This window comes from Borostomias antarcticus (genome assembly GCF_949987555.1).
Source record: "Borostomias antarcticus genome assembly, chromosome: 14".
Classification (NCBI taxonomy): domain Eukaryota; kingdom Metazoa; phylum Chordata; class Actinopteri; order Stomiiformes; family Stomiidae; genus Borostomias; species Borostomias antarcticus.
In genome coordinates this window covers 22,425,244-22,443,532 of record NC_140247.1, presented here as the reverse complement: position 1 = coordinate 22,443,532, position 18,289 = coordinate 22,425,244, and the positions used below count along the sequence as shown (strand labels likewise).

The following is an 18,289-nucleotide window of genomic DNA, read 5'->3' as shown; positions in this document are numbered from 1 at the left end:
TGTGAGCTTGTGCTGTGCTACTGTGTGTGTGTGTGGGGGGGGGGGTGTTGTGTGTGTGTTTTTGTGCGTGGCTGTAAGCCAGTGCACCATAGATAGTTTGTCGGGTTATCACCCCCTCCCTCCCTCCCTCCCTCCCTTACTCCGTTCCGTTGTTGACCTGCATGTCTATGTTGCCACCACAAGAGGCAGTGGTCCCAGCACATCAAAATAAATGCACTATGACATCCCGCACTTCCAAGATCCTCAGTAGTGTGGTGGATAAAGCGTCCAACTCCCATGCGGGAGATCAGGGGTTCAAGACCCCGGTGGGGAAGATTTGGGGAAACAATACCCACACCCTCTGCTTGCCTGTGGGTTTATTCCTACGTTTACTTTCGGCCTTTCCATCCCTCTCCCTCCCTCCTTTCACTCTCCTTTCCTCTTTTTTCGGGAGTTCGGGAGAGGTTCCTCGGTAGTGTAGTGGATAAAGTGTCTGACTCCCAGAGGTCAGGGGTTCGATCCCCAGTTGAGGACGAACCTGTTTGATTCCTAACTTTAGTCATGACCTTTCTTCCTCTCCTCTCTGCCCCCTTTTTTCAGACGGACGGGAGAGATCCCATGGGAACACAAAGTTTTTATTTTATTTTTAAGGAAATGTACAGTCTGTTTTGCAGATTAATTAACCGCGTCAAACTGATTGCATAAACTGGGTGACCAATTAAGTGACCAATCGATATATTAGACTTGTGGTTACTGTTATGTGTATGCAACTCTGTGTTTTGTTTTCTGCTCCTCCTGTTCTCGGTCCCACTCCCAGATTTCTGAGTGAATCCAGTTATAATTCATAAAATTCAAAGCATTTTAATAAATATGGGCATTGTGATTTGTCATTTGTGTTTGTCACTGGATGTGGCTGTGGATGTGAATGTGGTTACCTGGTGGTGCTGTCAGTTATTGAATTTATGTTCAGTAATTGAACATTTGAAATACTTCTGTTTTGAAATTATACCTACAGTATAGGTCTCAGTAATTACCCATTATATATTAGGCTTTACTTTGCATGTATTTACCAGGTACATGTTTAGTAATTGGGGGACTATGAAAGTTAAAAAAAAAATATCAGAGTTAGTTAGTTTAGCAATAGAAATCCATAAGCCTAGGGCCAATGGGCCTAGGATATAGACAATAAACTACCGGTGGAATGGTGGTGGAGCAATAGCGGGAGCATTTTGGACTACTAGCGGAACGCTGTCCCTGACAGTAATAATCTGCCAGAGGTCTGCTGGCCGTTCGATGTGCAAATGGCCAGGAACCCACCAGCGCAGTAGCGTCATTTGCATAGGGTGCGTGGCAGTAATACATCCATGGGCAGAACCCACGGGCCCCCTAGGCCTAGAGGATTTATTGCAGCAGGAAAAAAGGCAGGCGGGTTGAGTTCAACGATTGAAGCACATGAAAGCAGGGGGGTATTCCCAGAAAGCCGGTTTCGCTAAGCCTCAAATAAGGGAAAGCCTGGATTTTCCGTTCCAGGAAGACAGTTAAGTCAAACTCGAGAAAGCAGGACAAGTCAAACCCGTCCCAGGAAGAGAGTTCACTGACAGCTTGGGTCAGTTACCATGGTAACTCACTCTGGGAACCAAACCTGCTTGCTAGCAGGTTTACTCTAAAAACCCAGACTGTCTCCCCGTCTCTCCCTACCAGATGAGGAAGCGCATTACTTTGTGAAGTTTTAAATGCATGCATGTTTCACCGGGAGAGGATTTTAAGACTTCGATGGGATGTCCTATCATTCCCTGAGGATTATCTAATAACGCAAACTCCAGTATGTATCTACTAAATAACATTCTCCGGCCTGAAACCGCTATTATTAGACTACACAATTCACATCGTGGCCGTGCTCTTACATCAGAGCAAATTATGTGGGCTGCCCTGCGTTTCTGCAAATGGGAGTTGTTGTTTTTTTATATATAACATTGTCAATGCAGAACACATTGGGAAAGCTACTGTGTGTAGAGACATAACTAAGGAAAGTGTCCCTTGCTCTGGACACAACCTCTGACCATGAACGAGGAATTCCACTGAATAGCAGGTGACTATGTTGAAAGCATTCAATTGAAGTAAATGACGAGGGATTATTGGCTCTGGATGCTGTGGTTGGTTCTTCAAGCATGTTTCACACTGTGCTACTATCTTAGCGATCTGACTACTTATGCCTACCCACCACACTGACCGCTCTGCTCTTGCTCTGCACTTAGATATCCCCATGTGGCCCTTGTGCACACGGACCAGCATTTCTGATTGCAAAAGTCTCTGGAATCACAATCCTCTGACCTTTCATTAAAAGGTCTCCTGCGCAGTAGAGCTCACTCTGGTAGATCCAGTAGGGCTCACTCTGGTAGATCCAGTAGGGCTCACTCTGGTAGATCCAGTAGAGCTCACTCTGGTAGATCCAGTAGGGCTCACTCTGGTAGATCCAGTAGAGCTCACTCTGGTAGATCCAGTAGAGCTCACTCTGGTAGATCCAGTAGGGCTCACTCTGGTAGATCCAGTAGAGCTCACTCTGGTAGATCCAGTAGGGCTCACTCTGGTAGATCCAGTAGGGCTCACTCTGGTAGATCCAGTAGAGCTCACTCTGGTAGATCCAGTAGGGCTCACTCTGGTAGATCCAGTAGGGCTCACTCTGGTAGATCCAGTAGAGCTCACTCTGGTAGATCCAGTAGAGCTCACTCTGGTAGATCCAGTAGAGCTCACTCTGGTAGATCCAGTAGAGCTCACTCTGGTAGATCCAGTAGGGCTCACTCTGGTAGATCCAGTAGAGCTCACTCTGGTAGATCCAGTAGGGCTCACTGGTAGATCCAGTAGAGCTCACTCTGGTAGATCCAGTAGAGCTCACTCTGGTAGATCCAGTAGAGCTCACTCTGGTAGATCCAGTAGAGCTCACTCTGGTAGATCCAGTAGGGCTTTAGCTGTTGTGGCAGCTCCTCTCGTCTTGTTCCTTTTCTAATGACTCCCATACTTTCCATCCTCTCCAACTCCTCCTTAACCTTCTCTGTCAGGGGAATAGTCACCCTGCGTGGTGGTGAGCGCGCAGGGCATTGCATCTTCCCTCAGGCGAATGCTGTAGTCCCCCTCTAATTTCCCCAGGCCTGAAAACACTGTGGGGAATTCTTTTTCGAACCTTTCCCCTGGGTCCTCCAGTTCGTCAAGTCGCTCTACCAGTCCCAAGGCCTCAACAGTTGGCAGGCCCAATAAGGGTCTGACTAATGAATCCACCACGAACACAGGCTGGGTGACAGTTCCATTCTTGCTCTTGAGCAGACATGTGACCTGCCCTGCTACTTGCAGTACTGTGTTATTGGGGCCGTACAGTCGTCTGTTTGTCTCCATCAAAGGGCCATATCTCTGCTGTAAAATCAACAATTCCATTTTCTGGCGCAGGGTTAGCGACTTCTGACACCATGTAGAAATATCAGACACGGACACAATGGTCATGTTCAACGTCTGTTCTTTTCTGACTAATTAAAACATATCTGCGGTCTTCAATGAGTGAGAATCGTCTCTCAAAACTGGCAATGCGTTTTATTGAGAGAGAAATGACAGAGGGTGGACTTCAGCAATGTAGGCCTAATTGAGACATTTGCGAGGATGAAAGAAAAGAACACAGTTCAGATAGTCTACACATTCCAAGAATAGTCTACTTTTAAATATTTTTAGTATTTTTTCATGTGTTAAACTTTTTTTTGAGTAGCCTACATTGGATTATAATAACCTTTACCATGACATGTTGCCTCTGAGCGAATTGAGTGAAAATACCGTATAGCCTATTGAGCCTAGTGATTTGTCTTACATTAGTATGGCTATACTATTTGTTGTGGAGTACTAGCACACAGGCCTACTGGTGACTACGTAACTGCAGTTGCATGGAAGTGCTGTGTCATGTTTAGTCTGGTCTCTTATAATAAAGAACACGTCTTTTGTTATCCCCGGTCCTCGTTCTTATGTAGAAATAAGTTTATAGGGCTCCAGTATATCACAGCTATATGTTTCAGCTGGTACAAATAATTTGTTATTAAGATAAATTCAATAGGCTATTTTAATGAATATATTATAAGAAACATATTTTTGATTGACAGACAGGCTAGGGGCCACTTTGAGGTGAAGAAAAACCCATGGGAATAAAAGTGAATCTACGCCCCTGCGTCAGCGGATTCGTCCATTGGGGACCCGCTGTAGGTCCGCTAGCCTTCGTCCGCTGTAGGCTAGCGGTTAACGCTAGCCTTGTTATATTCCGCCAAAGGTCCGCCAGCTCGTCCATCCGGGACCTGCTGTAGGTCCGCTAGCCTTGTGTTATATTCCGCCAGAAGTCCGCCAACTTGTCCATCGGGGACCCGCTGTAGGTCCGCTAGCCTTGTGTTAAGGTTTATCCCTTACCTTTGTCCAGAAATGGAAGGTGAACCAATTGCAGCAAAATAGCTAACGTTACAGGAATCATCAGTGTAACTGCTTTAGCCACTGACCGCTACCATTAATGCTATGGAAGCTGCTGCTAGTTGTTGTGAGTTCATGATCTAACTGGCTATCCCGCTCTTATTCTGCTGGATTAGCATTGGAAGCATTGGAACTGATGTGTCCAGGCGACAAGACCTATCTTAATTTATCAGACATTATTTCATGTCATTTCAATTCACAGCTATTTCAGTGCCATGACTAGCTTCCGTCCTACCAGTCCTGAACAGAAACAAGCCAGCCATGCACATAAGCCAGGCTGGACCTGGCCTGGTTTTAAGATAACTGTGGTTTTAATTTGGGTGCTGTTAAGTGTTTTGTAAGGATGTCTCATTAAAGAGCATCAAAAGTCTCTCTCTCTCTTTCTCTCTCTCTCTCCCTCCCCCCCCCCCCTCCCTCCAGTCTGGGTTCCCACTCACAGATTAAGAGGCCACAACTAAAGCCTTGGGATGGATAATCTCTTCTCACTGGGCCTGAAATCTAGGACTTTGTATCCAGATAACCAGCTGAGAAGCCATTTTGTGTTTGTGATGACAGTGTTTGAGTAATTCTACATGTATGGAGCTTGATGCTGGTAAGAGAGAGACATGCCTGGTGCCTTCAGACGTTTCTGAGGGATGCATAATTAGAAGTTTCTGAGGGAAGCATAATTAGCACCCTCGAGTCACTGTGGAGAGGGAGGCATTATCGCCACAGGGAAATTATTAAACACGCAGCACACAAGACAATACGTGGCAGCCGCTAGTATTTTGGTCCCCAAGAAGGAAAACCTTGAATTGTGCTACAAGCAAAACATTTTTTTGTTAGTTTTTTAAAAAGTTATTATTATACATAAGTTGAAGTTGTGAAGAATCCTCTTAATATAATAAACATGTTTTAGGATAGGACCTGCTAAATAGTCATATTTTGTTGTCAAAGTCCATGTCCTGTGAGAAGTGTGAACAGCTCTGAATCTTTGAAGCCCTTTTTCTCTGCTTAGTGATTTCAGGTGTACCCACATTCACAGAAGCTTATCTTCAAACATTTTCAGGTTTCAATGAAGATTTGAAATCTTACAATCTGCACTTACATACAGTGAGGAAAGTAATTATTTTATCTCCTGCTGATTTTGTATGTTTGCCCACTGACAAAGAAATGATCAGTCTATAATTTTAATGGTAGGTTTATTTTAACAGTGAGAGACAGAATAACAACAGAAAATCCAGAAAAACACAGTTCAAAAAAGTTCGAAATTGATTTGCATTTGATCAAGTGAAATAAATATTTGATCCCCTATCAACCAGCAAGATTTCTGTCTCCCACAGACTGGTTATGTCCATGAGGCACACAAATTAGTCCTCTCCCTTTAAGAGATTGCTCCTAATCTCAGCTCGTTACCTACATAAAAGACACCTGTCCACAGAAGCAATCAATCAATCCGATTCCAAACTCTCCACCATGGCCAAGACCAAAGAGCTGTCCACACATGAAGTGAAATATTTCAAAGCTGATTGCCTCCATGTTGCTCCATGTTGATGCTGTAATTTGTGTAAAAGGAGCCCCGACCAAGTATTGAGTATAAATGAACATACCGAACATACTGTACAATCATAAAGATTAAAACAAAAAAGGCTTGAAATATTTCACTTTGTGTAATGGATCTAGAATACATGAAAGTTGCACTGTTTTAATCAAATTATGGAAAATAATGGACTTTTGAACAATATTCAAATTTTCTGAGATGCACCTGTATATACATACAGTCATATACATATATACCCAGAAATGTGCGAGAATTATAAAATCAAATCAATAAAGTTTCATGGTGAAGCTGAGGTGGCAGTAAGTCAACTAATGGCTAATCCTAATAACCACTCCTAATAACTAATACCAATAATAACTAATACCAACTGTCTTGACAAGATACAACAACCAACTGACACCAGAGTGGCCATCTTAGCTCTGCCAAGCTGGCTCAGGTCCACAGTGTCCAGCCAGTGGGGGGATCGATTGACCAGCCTGACCACGGCTGGTGGGAGGGGCCTAGGGAAGCGTCCGAGGAGCCCCGTGGTGCGGTCAGTCCGCCCCCGAGAGCGCTGGAGGTCACGAGACCGGCAGGTCAGGACGGTGGCCTCACCACGTATGATGCTTCGCTGCGCTGAGTTATCTGTGACTGACAGTACGGCTGTCTGCGGGCTGGTCAACCACGGGATCGCTGAACTGTCGTTGACCCCTGGGCTTGACTCGCATGTCTCGGCGCGCAGCACTTGTGAAGCTACGGTACGCGTGTGAACAGTTTGAAATGCACGTTTCTGCCACAGTTTTAACTTGGCCGTGTGAGACTCCTGAAACCGTGAGTCGCCTCGTCACGCCTGAACAGTTGCTTGACAGTACAGGAACCTGAATGAGAGCAACCAGCCATGGTGAAACACCCTCTTCCTGTGTGTGTGTGTGTGCGTGTGCGTGTGCGTGCGCTCAGACCTTTAGCTGTACTAACGAGCTGTTGGAGAAAAACTAAAAACAGGCAGCTGTTCCTCACATCCTGTGTCTCTGAAAACATGGCCACTTTCACACTCTGACAGAGATGTGTTATTATTATTATTATTGTTATTGTTCGGTCATCCTCAACTCATGTTTGGGTGGCCGTGGATCTCTTTCACCTGAGGTTTTGTTTCCCTCCTAGTCTGATGAAGAGTACTGTGAAGGAAGTCCTCAAACTGATGTCATCTGGACAGCGTACAGTGTGTTTGTCTTGTATGTAATGGAATTATTGGTCAGTTTATGAACTTTCTCATTTCTTTCTGCAGAGTCAGGCGGTGTCAGATGGAGGTAAGAGTGTGTGTGTGTGTGCTTGTGTGCGTGAGTGTGTGTGTTTGTGCTTACTAAGTCTCACTGCTTTACATGACATATTTCATATTTCATATTACCCGGAAGTGGAACGTGTGTGTGTACAGGGCCCCAGTGCACCATAACAGGAGGGGGATCAAGCTTGGAGGCTGAGGGTGTGTTTGTTTGTGCATGTGGGCATCCACTGATTCCCTACGCGTGTGTGTGTGCGTGTGCGTGTGCGTCTGTGTCTGTGTCTGCGTGTCTGCGTGTGTGTCTGCGTGTGTGTGCGTGCGTGTCTGCGTGTGCGTCTGCGTGTGTGTGTCTGCGTGTGTGCGTGTCTGCGTGTGTGCGTGTCTGCGTGTGTGTGTGTGTGTGTGTTAGAGTTGAACATGGCTGCGCGGGGCGGTAGTGGCAGCAGCTCCAGCCTCCCGGGGCCTCAGGCAGGCGGCGGCCAGGCCAACAGCGTCCTCAGCTGGGCCGTGTGCTTCGAGAGGCTCCTGGAGGACCCGGCAGGAGTACGATACTTCACGGTGAGCTTCACACACACGCACACACACCTAACACACACTTAACACACAGCAACTTTTGCACTAAACTGATTCTTATAGTCCAATTGCACTGCTAGTTTTTGCACTGTGTGCTTCTTGCACTGTCCTGTCCTGTCCTGTCCTGTCCTGTCCTGTCCTGTCCTTGCACTTGTCCATTGTTGTAAAGCACCACGGTGTTGCAAAAAATTCCTATACATGTATAGTACAAATGGCAATAAAGAAATTCTGATTCTGATTTTGATTCTGACACACACACACACACACACACACACACACACACACACACCTTGAGACCGGGTCGTACAGTGTAGGCAATGTGCTGATGGTGCGTCTGCGGTGTGGATGTTGTCTCCCAGGCCTTCCTGAGGTCGGAGGTCAGCGAGGAGAACATCCTGTTCTGGCAGGCGTGCCAAAACTTCCAGAAGATTCCCGCCGGCCGCCTGAGAGAGGTAGGCTTGACCGCTCTCCTGTCAGGTTCCGGACGGGCCTGTTGACGATGGCTGACGTCGATCCTGACTGGTATCTCTAGGACTAGTCTCTGACTGGTATCTCTACTAGTCTCTGACTGGTATCTCTAGAACTAGTCTCTCCTGGTGTTGAGTTCCGTAGCAGAATTTCCCCTTAGGGAGACCATTAATGGATCTATTTGTCTGTCTGTCTGTCTGTCTGTCTGTCTGTCTGTCTGTCTGTCTGTCTGTCTGTCTGTCTGTCTGCCTGTCTCTCTCTCCCTCCCTCCCTCCCTCTCCCTCTCCCTCTCCCTCTCCCTCTCCCTCTCCCTCTCCCTCTCCCTCCCTCCCTCCCTCCCTCTCTCTCTCTCTCTCTCTCTCTCTCCCCCCCTCCCTCCCTCCCCACGTTGTGTTCTCTTGGTGTTAATGATCTTGTGAATCAGATCAGTACAGAAACTTGACCGGTGCTGTGTTGTGTAGCAGAGGTTTGTTTTAAGTGTGTGTGTGTGTGTGTGTGTGTGTAGTTGAAGGAAGAGGCCCGGTCCATCTTCCAGACTTACCTGTCGGACCACGCCCCGTACTCGGTCAACATCGACGACACGGCGCGGACAGAGGAGAAGGACCTAGAGCGTCCCGCCCCCGACATGTTCAACAAGGCCCAGGCTCAGGTCTCTCTCACACACACACACACACGCATACACACATGCACACACCCACATACGCACGCACACACACCCACGCACACATACTCACACACATACTCACGCATACACACGCGCACACACCCACATACGCACGCACACACGCACGCACACACACCCACACACACATACTCACACACATGCGCACACGCACGCACACACACATACGCTCATCAAGTCTCTGCCACATATCTGTAACCTCCGTCCCTGTCCACTTCCCTGACCACTTCCCTGACCACTTCCCTGTCCACCTCTCTGTCCACCTCTCTGTCCACCTCTCTGTCCAACTCTCTGTCCACTTCCCTGTCCACTTCCCTGTCCACTTCCCTGTGTCAGATCTTCAAGCTGATGAAGATGGACAGCTACAGGAGGTTTGTGCGTTCGCAGCTCTACCAGAGCTGCAGCTTGGCCAGCGTGGAGGGCCGGCCGCTTCCCAGCATCCCCTCTGAAAGAACCTGCACAGGATCCTGGGAAAACATGGCCATCGGGGGGAGCCCCCGACCCGATGCCGGCAAGGTAGGAGGGAGGGAAGGAGGGAGGGAAGGAGGGAGAGGGGGAGGGAGGGATGATTGGATGGATGGATGGATGGATGGATGGGTGGGTGGAGAAGGTGGATAATGGATGGATGGAGTGAGGGAGTGATGGATGGATGGATAGACAGAAGGATGGAGAGACTGACAGACTACAGATAGAGTTACCAGTGAAACGCTTCCTTGAGACCGTCTCTTCACACAGGCAATAAAAACAAGCGATACAAGTAAAACAGTGCTACTAAGCACAGCAGCTAAAAGCCCAGCAGGAAAATAGTCACAGCAATAGAATAGAAATTTGTCAAAATAGGAAATACAAGATGTGTGTGGAAATGTCCAGAAAGTGTGGGTGTTTGAGCCTGGGGGTGCGAGAGCTGTGTCAGGTGGGGGGGGGGACTCTTGCAGGGAGGCGGTTTCCACGGTGACGCCGCAGGCCTTCGTCAGGCAGCACTGGGAGTCTGAGGGTGCAGGAGGCGGAGCCTCTTGTGGTGGAATATGAAAGTGCTGACGATCTCCGCAATCAGAATCAGGTTTATTGTAGCTACGTGGGTTATCACAGGTTTTCACACATGCTCCGAGTTTGTTCTGGACTGTTGGTACGTACAATAAATACACAACAACAGACCGGGTGCAGGAACAAGACTGGACTGTGCAAATGACAGGGCGGTACAAAATATATAATAAAATAATAATAGTGCAAGAAGTGAAGGGCAAATACAATATGGTGTGCAGTGTTTATATACAATATATGTACGATGTGTTTATTTATTAATTTATTTCCAATTGTATTTTTACACAGACAGTACACATTCATGAACATTGCTGGAAATGCGTCAGTATTAGCCGTGGCTGATTTTCAACTGTTGTCCCTGCGCCTGGTGTTGAAAAAGCCACTAAAAACAGGAAAACATAAAAGCATGCAAACAAATTAAAAAGCAATTAAAAACAGTTTGTACAAAACAGTACTATAAAGAAGAAGAAGAAGCCAATAGCACGTTAAGACACTCATTGTGTTTATATACACTACATGTGCGATGTGTTACGCATGTGTGGTGTGGTCCTGGGTGCAATACAGTCAAGAGTCATGTGCCGCCATGTTGATGTGGACATGGGTGAGCTCTCCCCTCTGCTTCCTGAAACTAACTGGTTCCTTTTGCCTTGCGGACGTTTCAGAGAGCGGCTGCAGCCCTGACACCACACTGGCAGGTCTCTCACTTCCTGTCCGTAGGCCGCCTAGTCTCCATTGGTGACTAAAGCCCGCCACAGTAGTTATCGTCTCCAACGTTTGATGATGGGAATTAGAGCTATGTCTGGCCATACCATCGTGTGTGAACAGGGAGCACGCCAGGGGTCCTAGTACGCAGCCTTAGGGGGCTCCTGTGTTGAGACCTGGTGGAGGCGGCGGCGTCCAGTCTCACCACCTGGGGTCTGCCTGTCAGGAAGTCTAGGGTCCGGTTGCAGAGGGCCGTGTTGAAGCCCGGGCTCTTGAGCTTTGAGAGCAGTTTTGACTGCGGTGGTGTTGAATGCAGAGCAAGAGTCAATGAAAAGCTTGTTGCATAATTATTCCGCTCGTCGGGGTGTGAAAGAGCAACAGGAAGTGCCAGCGCTGTAGCGTCGTTTATGAACCTGTTTGGGCTCCAGGTCGTCGGGGATGATGGGAGTTGATGTGGGCCGTAATAACCGCTCTCTCTCAAATTACTTTGCTGTGGTTGAAGTGAGAGCTGCCAGTCTGTAGTCTCCTCTGGTCACCTCGGCTCCTCATGGCTTCTGTGGCTGCCTTCCGAACTGCATGCTTCCATACTATATAGTATATATGGTTGAATGTTCAGGTATATACAGGAGCTACCTCACACACGTGACGTTGTAGCTGTGTGAGGTACGCAAGAGGCATGCTGGGTAACGTCTCTCTCACCCCCCTCTGACCAGGAGAAGAAGAAGACCGCATCAGACGCCCGACGACGGGAGAAGAGAGGATCCTGGGGAGGTAGAGTCTCTGTCACCCAAACATAACATGACACGGCAGTCTCTGTCACCCAAACATAACATGACACGACAGTCTCTGTCACCCAAACATAACATGACACGACAGTCTCTGTCACCCAAACATAACATGACACGACAGTCTCTGTCACCCAAACATAACATGACACGACAGTCTCTGTCACCCAAACATAACATGACACGACAGTCTGTCACCCAAACATAACATGACACGACAGTCTGTCACCCAAACATAACATGACACGACAGTCTCTGTCACCCAAACATAACATGACACGACAGTCTGTCACCCAAACATAACATGACATGACAGTCTGTCACCCAAACATAACATGACACGACAGTCTCTGTCACCCAAACATAACATGACACGACAGTCTGTCACCCAAACATAACGTGACACGACAGTCTCTGTCACCCAAACTTAACGTGACACGAGAGTCTCTGTCACCCACTCTATCACCCTCACCTCTCTCTCCTCTCTCCCTCCCCCTCCCACCCCCCTCTCTCTCCCTCCTCTCCCTCTCTGTCTCTCTCTCTCACTCTCTCAGTAGACATGTCCTCCCCCCTTGTCACCGTGTCCAGGAAGGACTCTCAGATGTCAGTCAAGTCTACCAGCAGCATGGAGCTGAGCTCCCTCTACAGGCAGATTGAGGTCAGTGCACCTCCCGCTGGCCAGGGCCAATCCGGGGCAGCTGGCCTGGGTGGAGTTAACATCATTCATATTGTGTGTGTTTGGAGAAAGATAAGGATGCTTCCAGGAGAAACGATAGGTCCAGTGGTCTCCAGTGGATTCTGATTGATCTTTTGTTTTCAGTCGTTACATGGTCATTTTAACCGCCCTCCCTCCGGTCATCTAACCCCCCCCCTCCTTCCTTCCCTCCAGAACGGACGTAGCAGCCCTCGCTCCCCGGAGCAGGGGGAGGGGGCGGGGCGTCTGGTGGAGGGGGGGTACTGCTGCGTCTACCTGCCGGACGGCAGCGCCTCGCTGGCCCCCACGCGGTCCGGCCTCCAGCTCCGGGACATGCTGGCCAGCCTGTGTGAGAAGAGGGGCTTCCCCCTCAAAGACGTCGTCATGTACCTGCATGGCAAGGACACGGTCAGCCCGCCACCGGTCACCCTCTCACCCCCCCACACCTCCCCCACCCACCTTTACCGTGTTCTGATGTGTGTGTGTGTGTGTGTGTGTGTGTGCTCTCCCTGTAGCAGCCCCTGTCTCTGGATCAGGACTGCTCTGTCCTGAGGGACCAGCAGGTCTCGCTGGAGCTCCGAGTGACGTTCGCGTGAGTTGACCCCTCGTAGTCGGGCCACACTCGGCTCACGCCGTGCCAGCGCCGGGGAAAGGTCTGGCCGGACTCGTTAGCGTTGGGGAATGAGTGGGGGGGAGGGTGGGGTGTGGCGTCGCGCTGGGCTGTTGTTGCTTCACGCAGTCTGGACAGGCCGACCAAAGGAATCGGGCGCCACTGCTTGGGCAGTAATAAAACGAATTGAAACCTTTATTGCCCCAGAGGGGAATTTGTTTAGCACACGTCAAGCATACAGAAAACATTAAAATGTACGGCCATCACCAACGCCACAATGTCACCAACCACCATCATCGTCATCACCATCCTCACCAACATCATCGCATCAACATCATCATCACTGCAACAGGCATCAACAGCGGTTCAATAATTTAATGCTTCTTGGCACAAAAGAAGTGCTGGCTTGTTTTGTCCTTGTTTTGTGCGTTCTAAACCTGCGTCAGGACGGGAGTAGGGGGACAGAATGACGAGGCTTATCCCCAAAACCTTCATCCGTTGAGACAGACTAGCGTGAGTCAGCCTGTTCTAGCCCTGTCACTTCCTGTCCCACCCCATTGGTGACAGAGAGTGTTGAACCGAGACATTCTAGTGTGTCCGTGACGTCTACTTCTGTGTGTGCGTGTGTGTGTGTGTGTGTGTGTGTGTGTTCCAGAGTGGAGGTGCTGTTTACCGGTAAGACCGTGGGGATAAATGTGAAGTCCAGTAAGACTCTGCAGCACGCCCTCTCTACTGTCCTCCAGAAACACCAGCTCAGACCACAGGAGGCCCTGGTCACCTTGGTGAGGCCTGCACGTATGAATGGATGAATGAATGGATGAATGAATGAATGAATGAATGAATGAATGGATGGATGGATGGATGGATCAATGAATGAATAAATTATTGAATGAATTAATGGATGGATGGATGGATGAATGCCGCATCGGCCTGACCTCCGGATGGTGTTGTGCCCTGGTGTGGGGGCTTAGATGAACGTCTTAATACGGGTCTCCTGCGTTGACTGGGCAGGTCTTCAGACATCAGCACGCCACAAAATACACACCTGTCCAACAGCAAGTATATATCGCAGGCTATAGAGTGAGGACGTGTGTGTGTGTGTGTGTGTGTGTGTGTGTGTGTGTGTGTGTGTGTGTGTGTGTGTGTGTGTGTGTGTGTGTGTGTGTGTGTGTGTGTGTGTGTGTGTGTGTGTGTGTGTGTGTGTGTGTGTGTGTGTGTGTGTGTGTGTGTGTGTGTGTGTGTGTGTGTGTGTGTGTGTGTGAGTGAGTGAGACGGAGGGTTAGACTGACAAGACTGCACGTTTCCATCCTGGTCTGATGTGGTTTCAGAGTGGGAGTGACGAGCCTTTAAGCATGACCACCAACGTGTTCAGACTGGCCAATAAGACGCTGCGTCTGGACAAGGTCAAAGGTGAACAACACACACTGTCCAATCAGGGCCCAGCTCTGTCCTGGGTCCTGTCTTATCTCCTCTCTCTCTCTATTTCTCTCTCTCTCTGTCTCTCTCTCTCTCTGTCTCCCTCCCTCTCTCTCTTCTCCTCTCCCCCCTGTGGCTTGGTCTTTCCCTCCCTCTCTCTCTTCTCCTCTCCCCCCTGTGGCTTGGTCTTTCCCTCCCTCTCTCTCTTCTCCTCTCCCTCCTGTGGCTTGGTCTCTCCCTCCCTCTCCTCCTCTCCCTCCTGTGGCTTGGTCTCTCCCTCCCTCTCTCTCCTCCTCTCCCTACTGTGGCTTGGTCTCTCCCCTGCCCCTCTTGCTCCCTGGCCTGCGTGTCTGGGTCCGTGCGGCCCGTTCAGCACTGTCACACCGAGTTCCCTGACCTCCTCGCTGGACCGCTGTCCTGCCAGGACCGCTGCCCTACCAGAACCGCCTTCACTTCGGATCAAAGCATCCTTCCTCTGCCATGCTCATGGCGAGAGAGAGAGAGAGAGAGAGAGAGAGAGAGAGAGAAAAAAGAGCAGGGCAGCATAAAAATTGAGAGGGCACCAATCTGATACAGAGGGTATTCGGGGTTAGTGCTTTCATTAGCAAGGTGAACTATTTGATATGCAGCATTACCCCCAGGCTTTTATCCGTGATTGCTGTAATGGCACTCTTCATGTTCCACACCGGCCCAATACTGTACTAGATAATGCAGACAATTACTTCATGCATCCTGTGTATGTGAGTGAGTGAATGTTATTAGTATACGGTGATGAAAGCAGTGAAATACTTTATCCTCGCATAGTTATTCCTCTTCCGTACACTTTTTTTCACTATCCATCTCCTCACAGTTAAACCGATTTTCACATTTTAAACTTTTTTTCAGTTCTGCTTTGCATGCTTATTTCTGCTTCCACTTTTTGTATTGATGTATTTTATACTTTTATTTATTTATTGAACTTGTATTAGTATTTTTTTTACATTTATTTTTACCTTTGAAATCAATGGTGGAATGTTCAGCTGGTGGTGGTGGCAGTTGCTAATTTAAAAATATTCACCCATTTTGTCAACTGCCACCATGCCTACAGTACAGTTTTAACCATTTCTACACATTTTATACATACAAATGTTCACACGATTCCTACAATGTCATTACCTAAGCTGTGCGACGTATAGTTTTCCAGCTTTATACAGTAGAACGGGTAGTTTCGACCTCAAATCTGATTGGTTAAGAGCCGTTGTATATTCACAATATACCACGGGCAAAGCCTCTTTACAGTTCTACAGTATGTGAAATATTACTGCGCCAATTATTACTGCCGTCTTTTGGTTACATTACGGTTTCTCCTCAAGAAAAATTTAAACATTCGATGTCAGTTTTGAGTTCAATCAGTCCTCTAGTCTACCACTCTGGTTTATCATCACCACTTTTGCAACTCGCAGTTGCATAGCAAAGGTAGGCTACACTTTGTTCATAGCTAGCTAGGTTGGTCAGGAGTATTAGTTTGTTTGCTAGGACTCATTGTTCATCACTTTGAAACTCCATAGCAACGTGATAGTTTTATGAACTACCTTTCTTGGCGGAGTTAACTAAAATCGATATTAAGACACTGGAATAGTAGGTATTTATCCCATAAATGTTTCCCGATGTAACCGTTGTATAAAAGCAATAACTCACTCGAGGGTTGTGGTACGTATATGGCCAATATACCACAGGTTGTGCTGGTCGGTCGCAGCACAACCTGTGGTATATTGGCCATATACCACACCCTCGAGTGAGTTATTGCTTCAACGTTTGTTTGAAAGCCATGCTGCTCATTGACACAAATGGTGGAATGTTCAGCTCGGTTGCCTTGGTTACAATCAAGCTTACTGGGGAGACCACAGACTTTTCACACCATTTAAGCTAAACTGTCACCATGCCTATAGTTTTAATAGCTCATACACATATTCCACCCTAAAATGTTCACACTGTTCCACTCCGATAATGTCATTATCTAAGCTCTGTGGGTTATAGTTTTCAAACTGTGACCATTTGTTTGAACACCATTTGGCTCACTGACACTAATGCCTTCTAGCAGCAGTCGTAATCAAGGCTATATTAGACACACCTGTGAACACAGCCGCACGAGACCATCACCTTTTTATGACTAGTTACTTTAAGTGGCATCTAGTGGACAACTACTTCAACTTCCGTTTTTTCAACTAGATGCAATCTTACCAATTACACATTTATTAGCACTTTAACCTTTTATTTTCACCCCATTTCAACTATTTTCACCATTTTGAACTTTATTCAACCTACAGTCCTATTAAAACTATATCTTGCGCCTACTTTCAGCATACACACGCATTTTCTTCAGCACATGCACTTTTTCTAGTTTTTGTTGTTGTTGTTTTTGTGTAGGTAAAGACCAGAACAGCAGCACCAGGGTCAGCGGTACCACAGGCACACAGGTGAGCTGCTCACCTCTAAACTCAGCCCCAACCCCTGTCGACCACATTGTAGACAACCGCTTATGCCCAGCTCCAGCCTCAGTCCCACAGAATCAAATTCTCAAATCTCCGTTGAGATGTTCTGTTGAGGTGTTGTTAAGGACGAGGCTGAATCTTGTGTCTGTGAAACTGACCGCTGAGTGTGTCTCCTTCTGTGTTCTGGCCCGGTCCCAGGGGAGAGCATCAGGTCCAGAGGCCCAGTCGTCCTCCCAGGCTGACGGAACCAAGGCCCATCCCAAGCCCAGTAAGAACCACGACATGGAGGGTAGGACACCAGCAGGACCAGCCCATAGGGTCCACTGCAGTAGCCTACCTGACTGACCTACCAGCCCATAGGTTCCACTGCAGTACCTAACTGACCTGCCAGACAATAGGTTCCACTGCAGTACCTAACTGACCTGCCAGACAGTAGGATCCATTGCAGTACCTGACTGACCTACTGTACCAGTCCTTACGTTCTCCAGTACCTCACTACTGTAGTTTGTCTGACCAAAGAATCACAATAGATGCACAGTAAGCCATACTGGTTTTGATTGATTGATTTTGAGCATACTCTTCTCTTCACCTCTCTCTCTCTCCCTCCATCCCTCCAGGGCTGATCTTCTCTTTACCTCTCTCTCTCTCTCTCTCCCTCCATCCCTCCAGGGCTGATCTTCTCTTTACCTCTCTCTCTCTCCCTCCATCCCTCCAGGGCTGATCTTCTCTTCTCCTCTCTCCCTCCATCCCTCCAGGGCTGATCTTCTCTTCTCCTCTCTCCCTCCATCCCTCCAGGGCTGATCTTCTCTTCTCCTCTCTCCCTCCATCCCTCCAGGGCTGATCTTCTCCTCCTCTCTCCCTCCATCCCTCCAGGGCTGATCGAGATGTTGTCGAGGTTCCAGTGCTGCCGGGTGGAGGACCAGAGGGGGCTGCTGACCAAGGAACACCTGGAGCTGCCCCTGTTCCTGCAGCTGCCCCCGGCCCAGAAGGACATCTCCGTCCTGGGTATGAACGGAGGCGGAGAGGCCTGTACCTCCACTCAGGAGCCAGAGAACCACAACAACGCCACTAGTGGACCAGGAGCAGGGCAGTCGGACGTGTGAGCAGCAGACTCACCTGGGTCCAAGCCTTAAGACTCTAAAATGGCTACACTGAGATCGTGGTGTGTGTGTGTGTGTGTGTGTGAAAAAAAACAAACAGTCCATTTACAGACATGTTGTAGAGAATATGAAACTACTGTTACAGTAAATCACCTCAGACTCTTTTAAAGCTACGGTGTGTCGACTACGTCTCACGCCGGCTAGTTCTGAATGTTCTGAAAGTACAGACCAGAAGAAGAAGTGGTGAAGCACTTTGTATGATTCTGTAAATATGTTTTCTTTTTTTAGTCTATGCATGTTCAGGATTTTGGTTATGAAAGGAAGTAGTTATGAAACGCAGAATGCATTGATTTAAACTCCCATTCCGATGTCCACACCTGCTTTTGTCCCCTGTACTCTGATGAAATATAACTTGATCAGGAATTAGAGAAGGGACTTTCAATGTTTTCTTTATTCACTTTGATTTATGTAGCACGAACAAT

General features: G+C 48.0%; 1 protein-coding gene across 1 annotated transcript; it reads left to right on the top strand.

Moving 5' to 3' along the window:
• Positions 1-218: 218 nt before the first annotated feature.
• On the top strand, positions 219-17,810 carry LOC311317560 (regulator of G-protein signaling 14-like; the record flags this gene model as incomplete). Its single annotated transcript, XM_084448634.1, has 15 exons — positions 219-305; positions 7,272-7,293; positions 7,675-7,823; positions 8,198-8,290; positions 8,812-8,955; positions 9,325-9,504; positions 11,445-11,502; positions 12,071-12,174; positions 12,406-12,618; positions 12,726-12,802; positions 13,476-13,602; positions 14,149-14,230; positions 16,643-16,692; positions 16,906-16,975; positions 17,581-17,810. 15 exons carry the CDS (start codon positions 219-221, stop codon positions 17,808-17,810), a joined length of 1,686 nt encoding a protein of 561 aa, XP_084304760.1.
• Between the last annotated feature and the right edge of the window lie 479 nt (positions 17,811-18,289).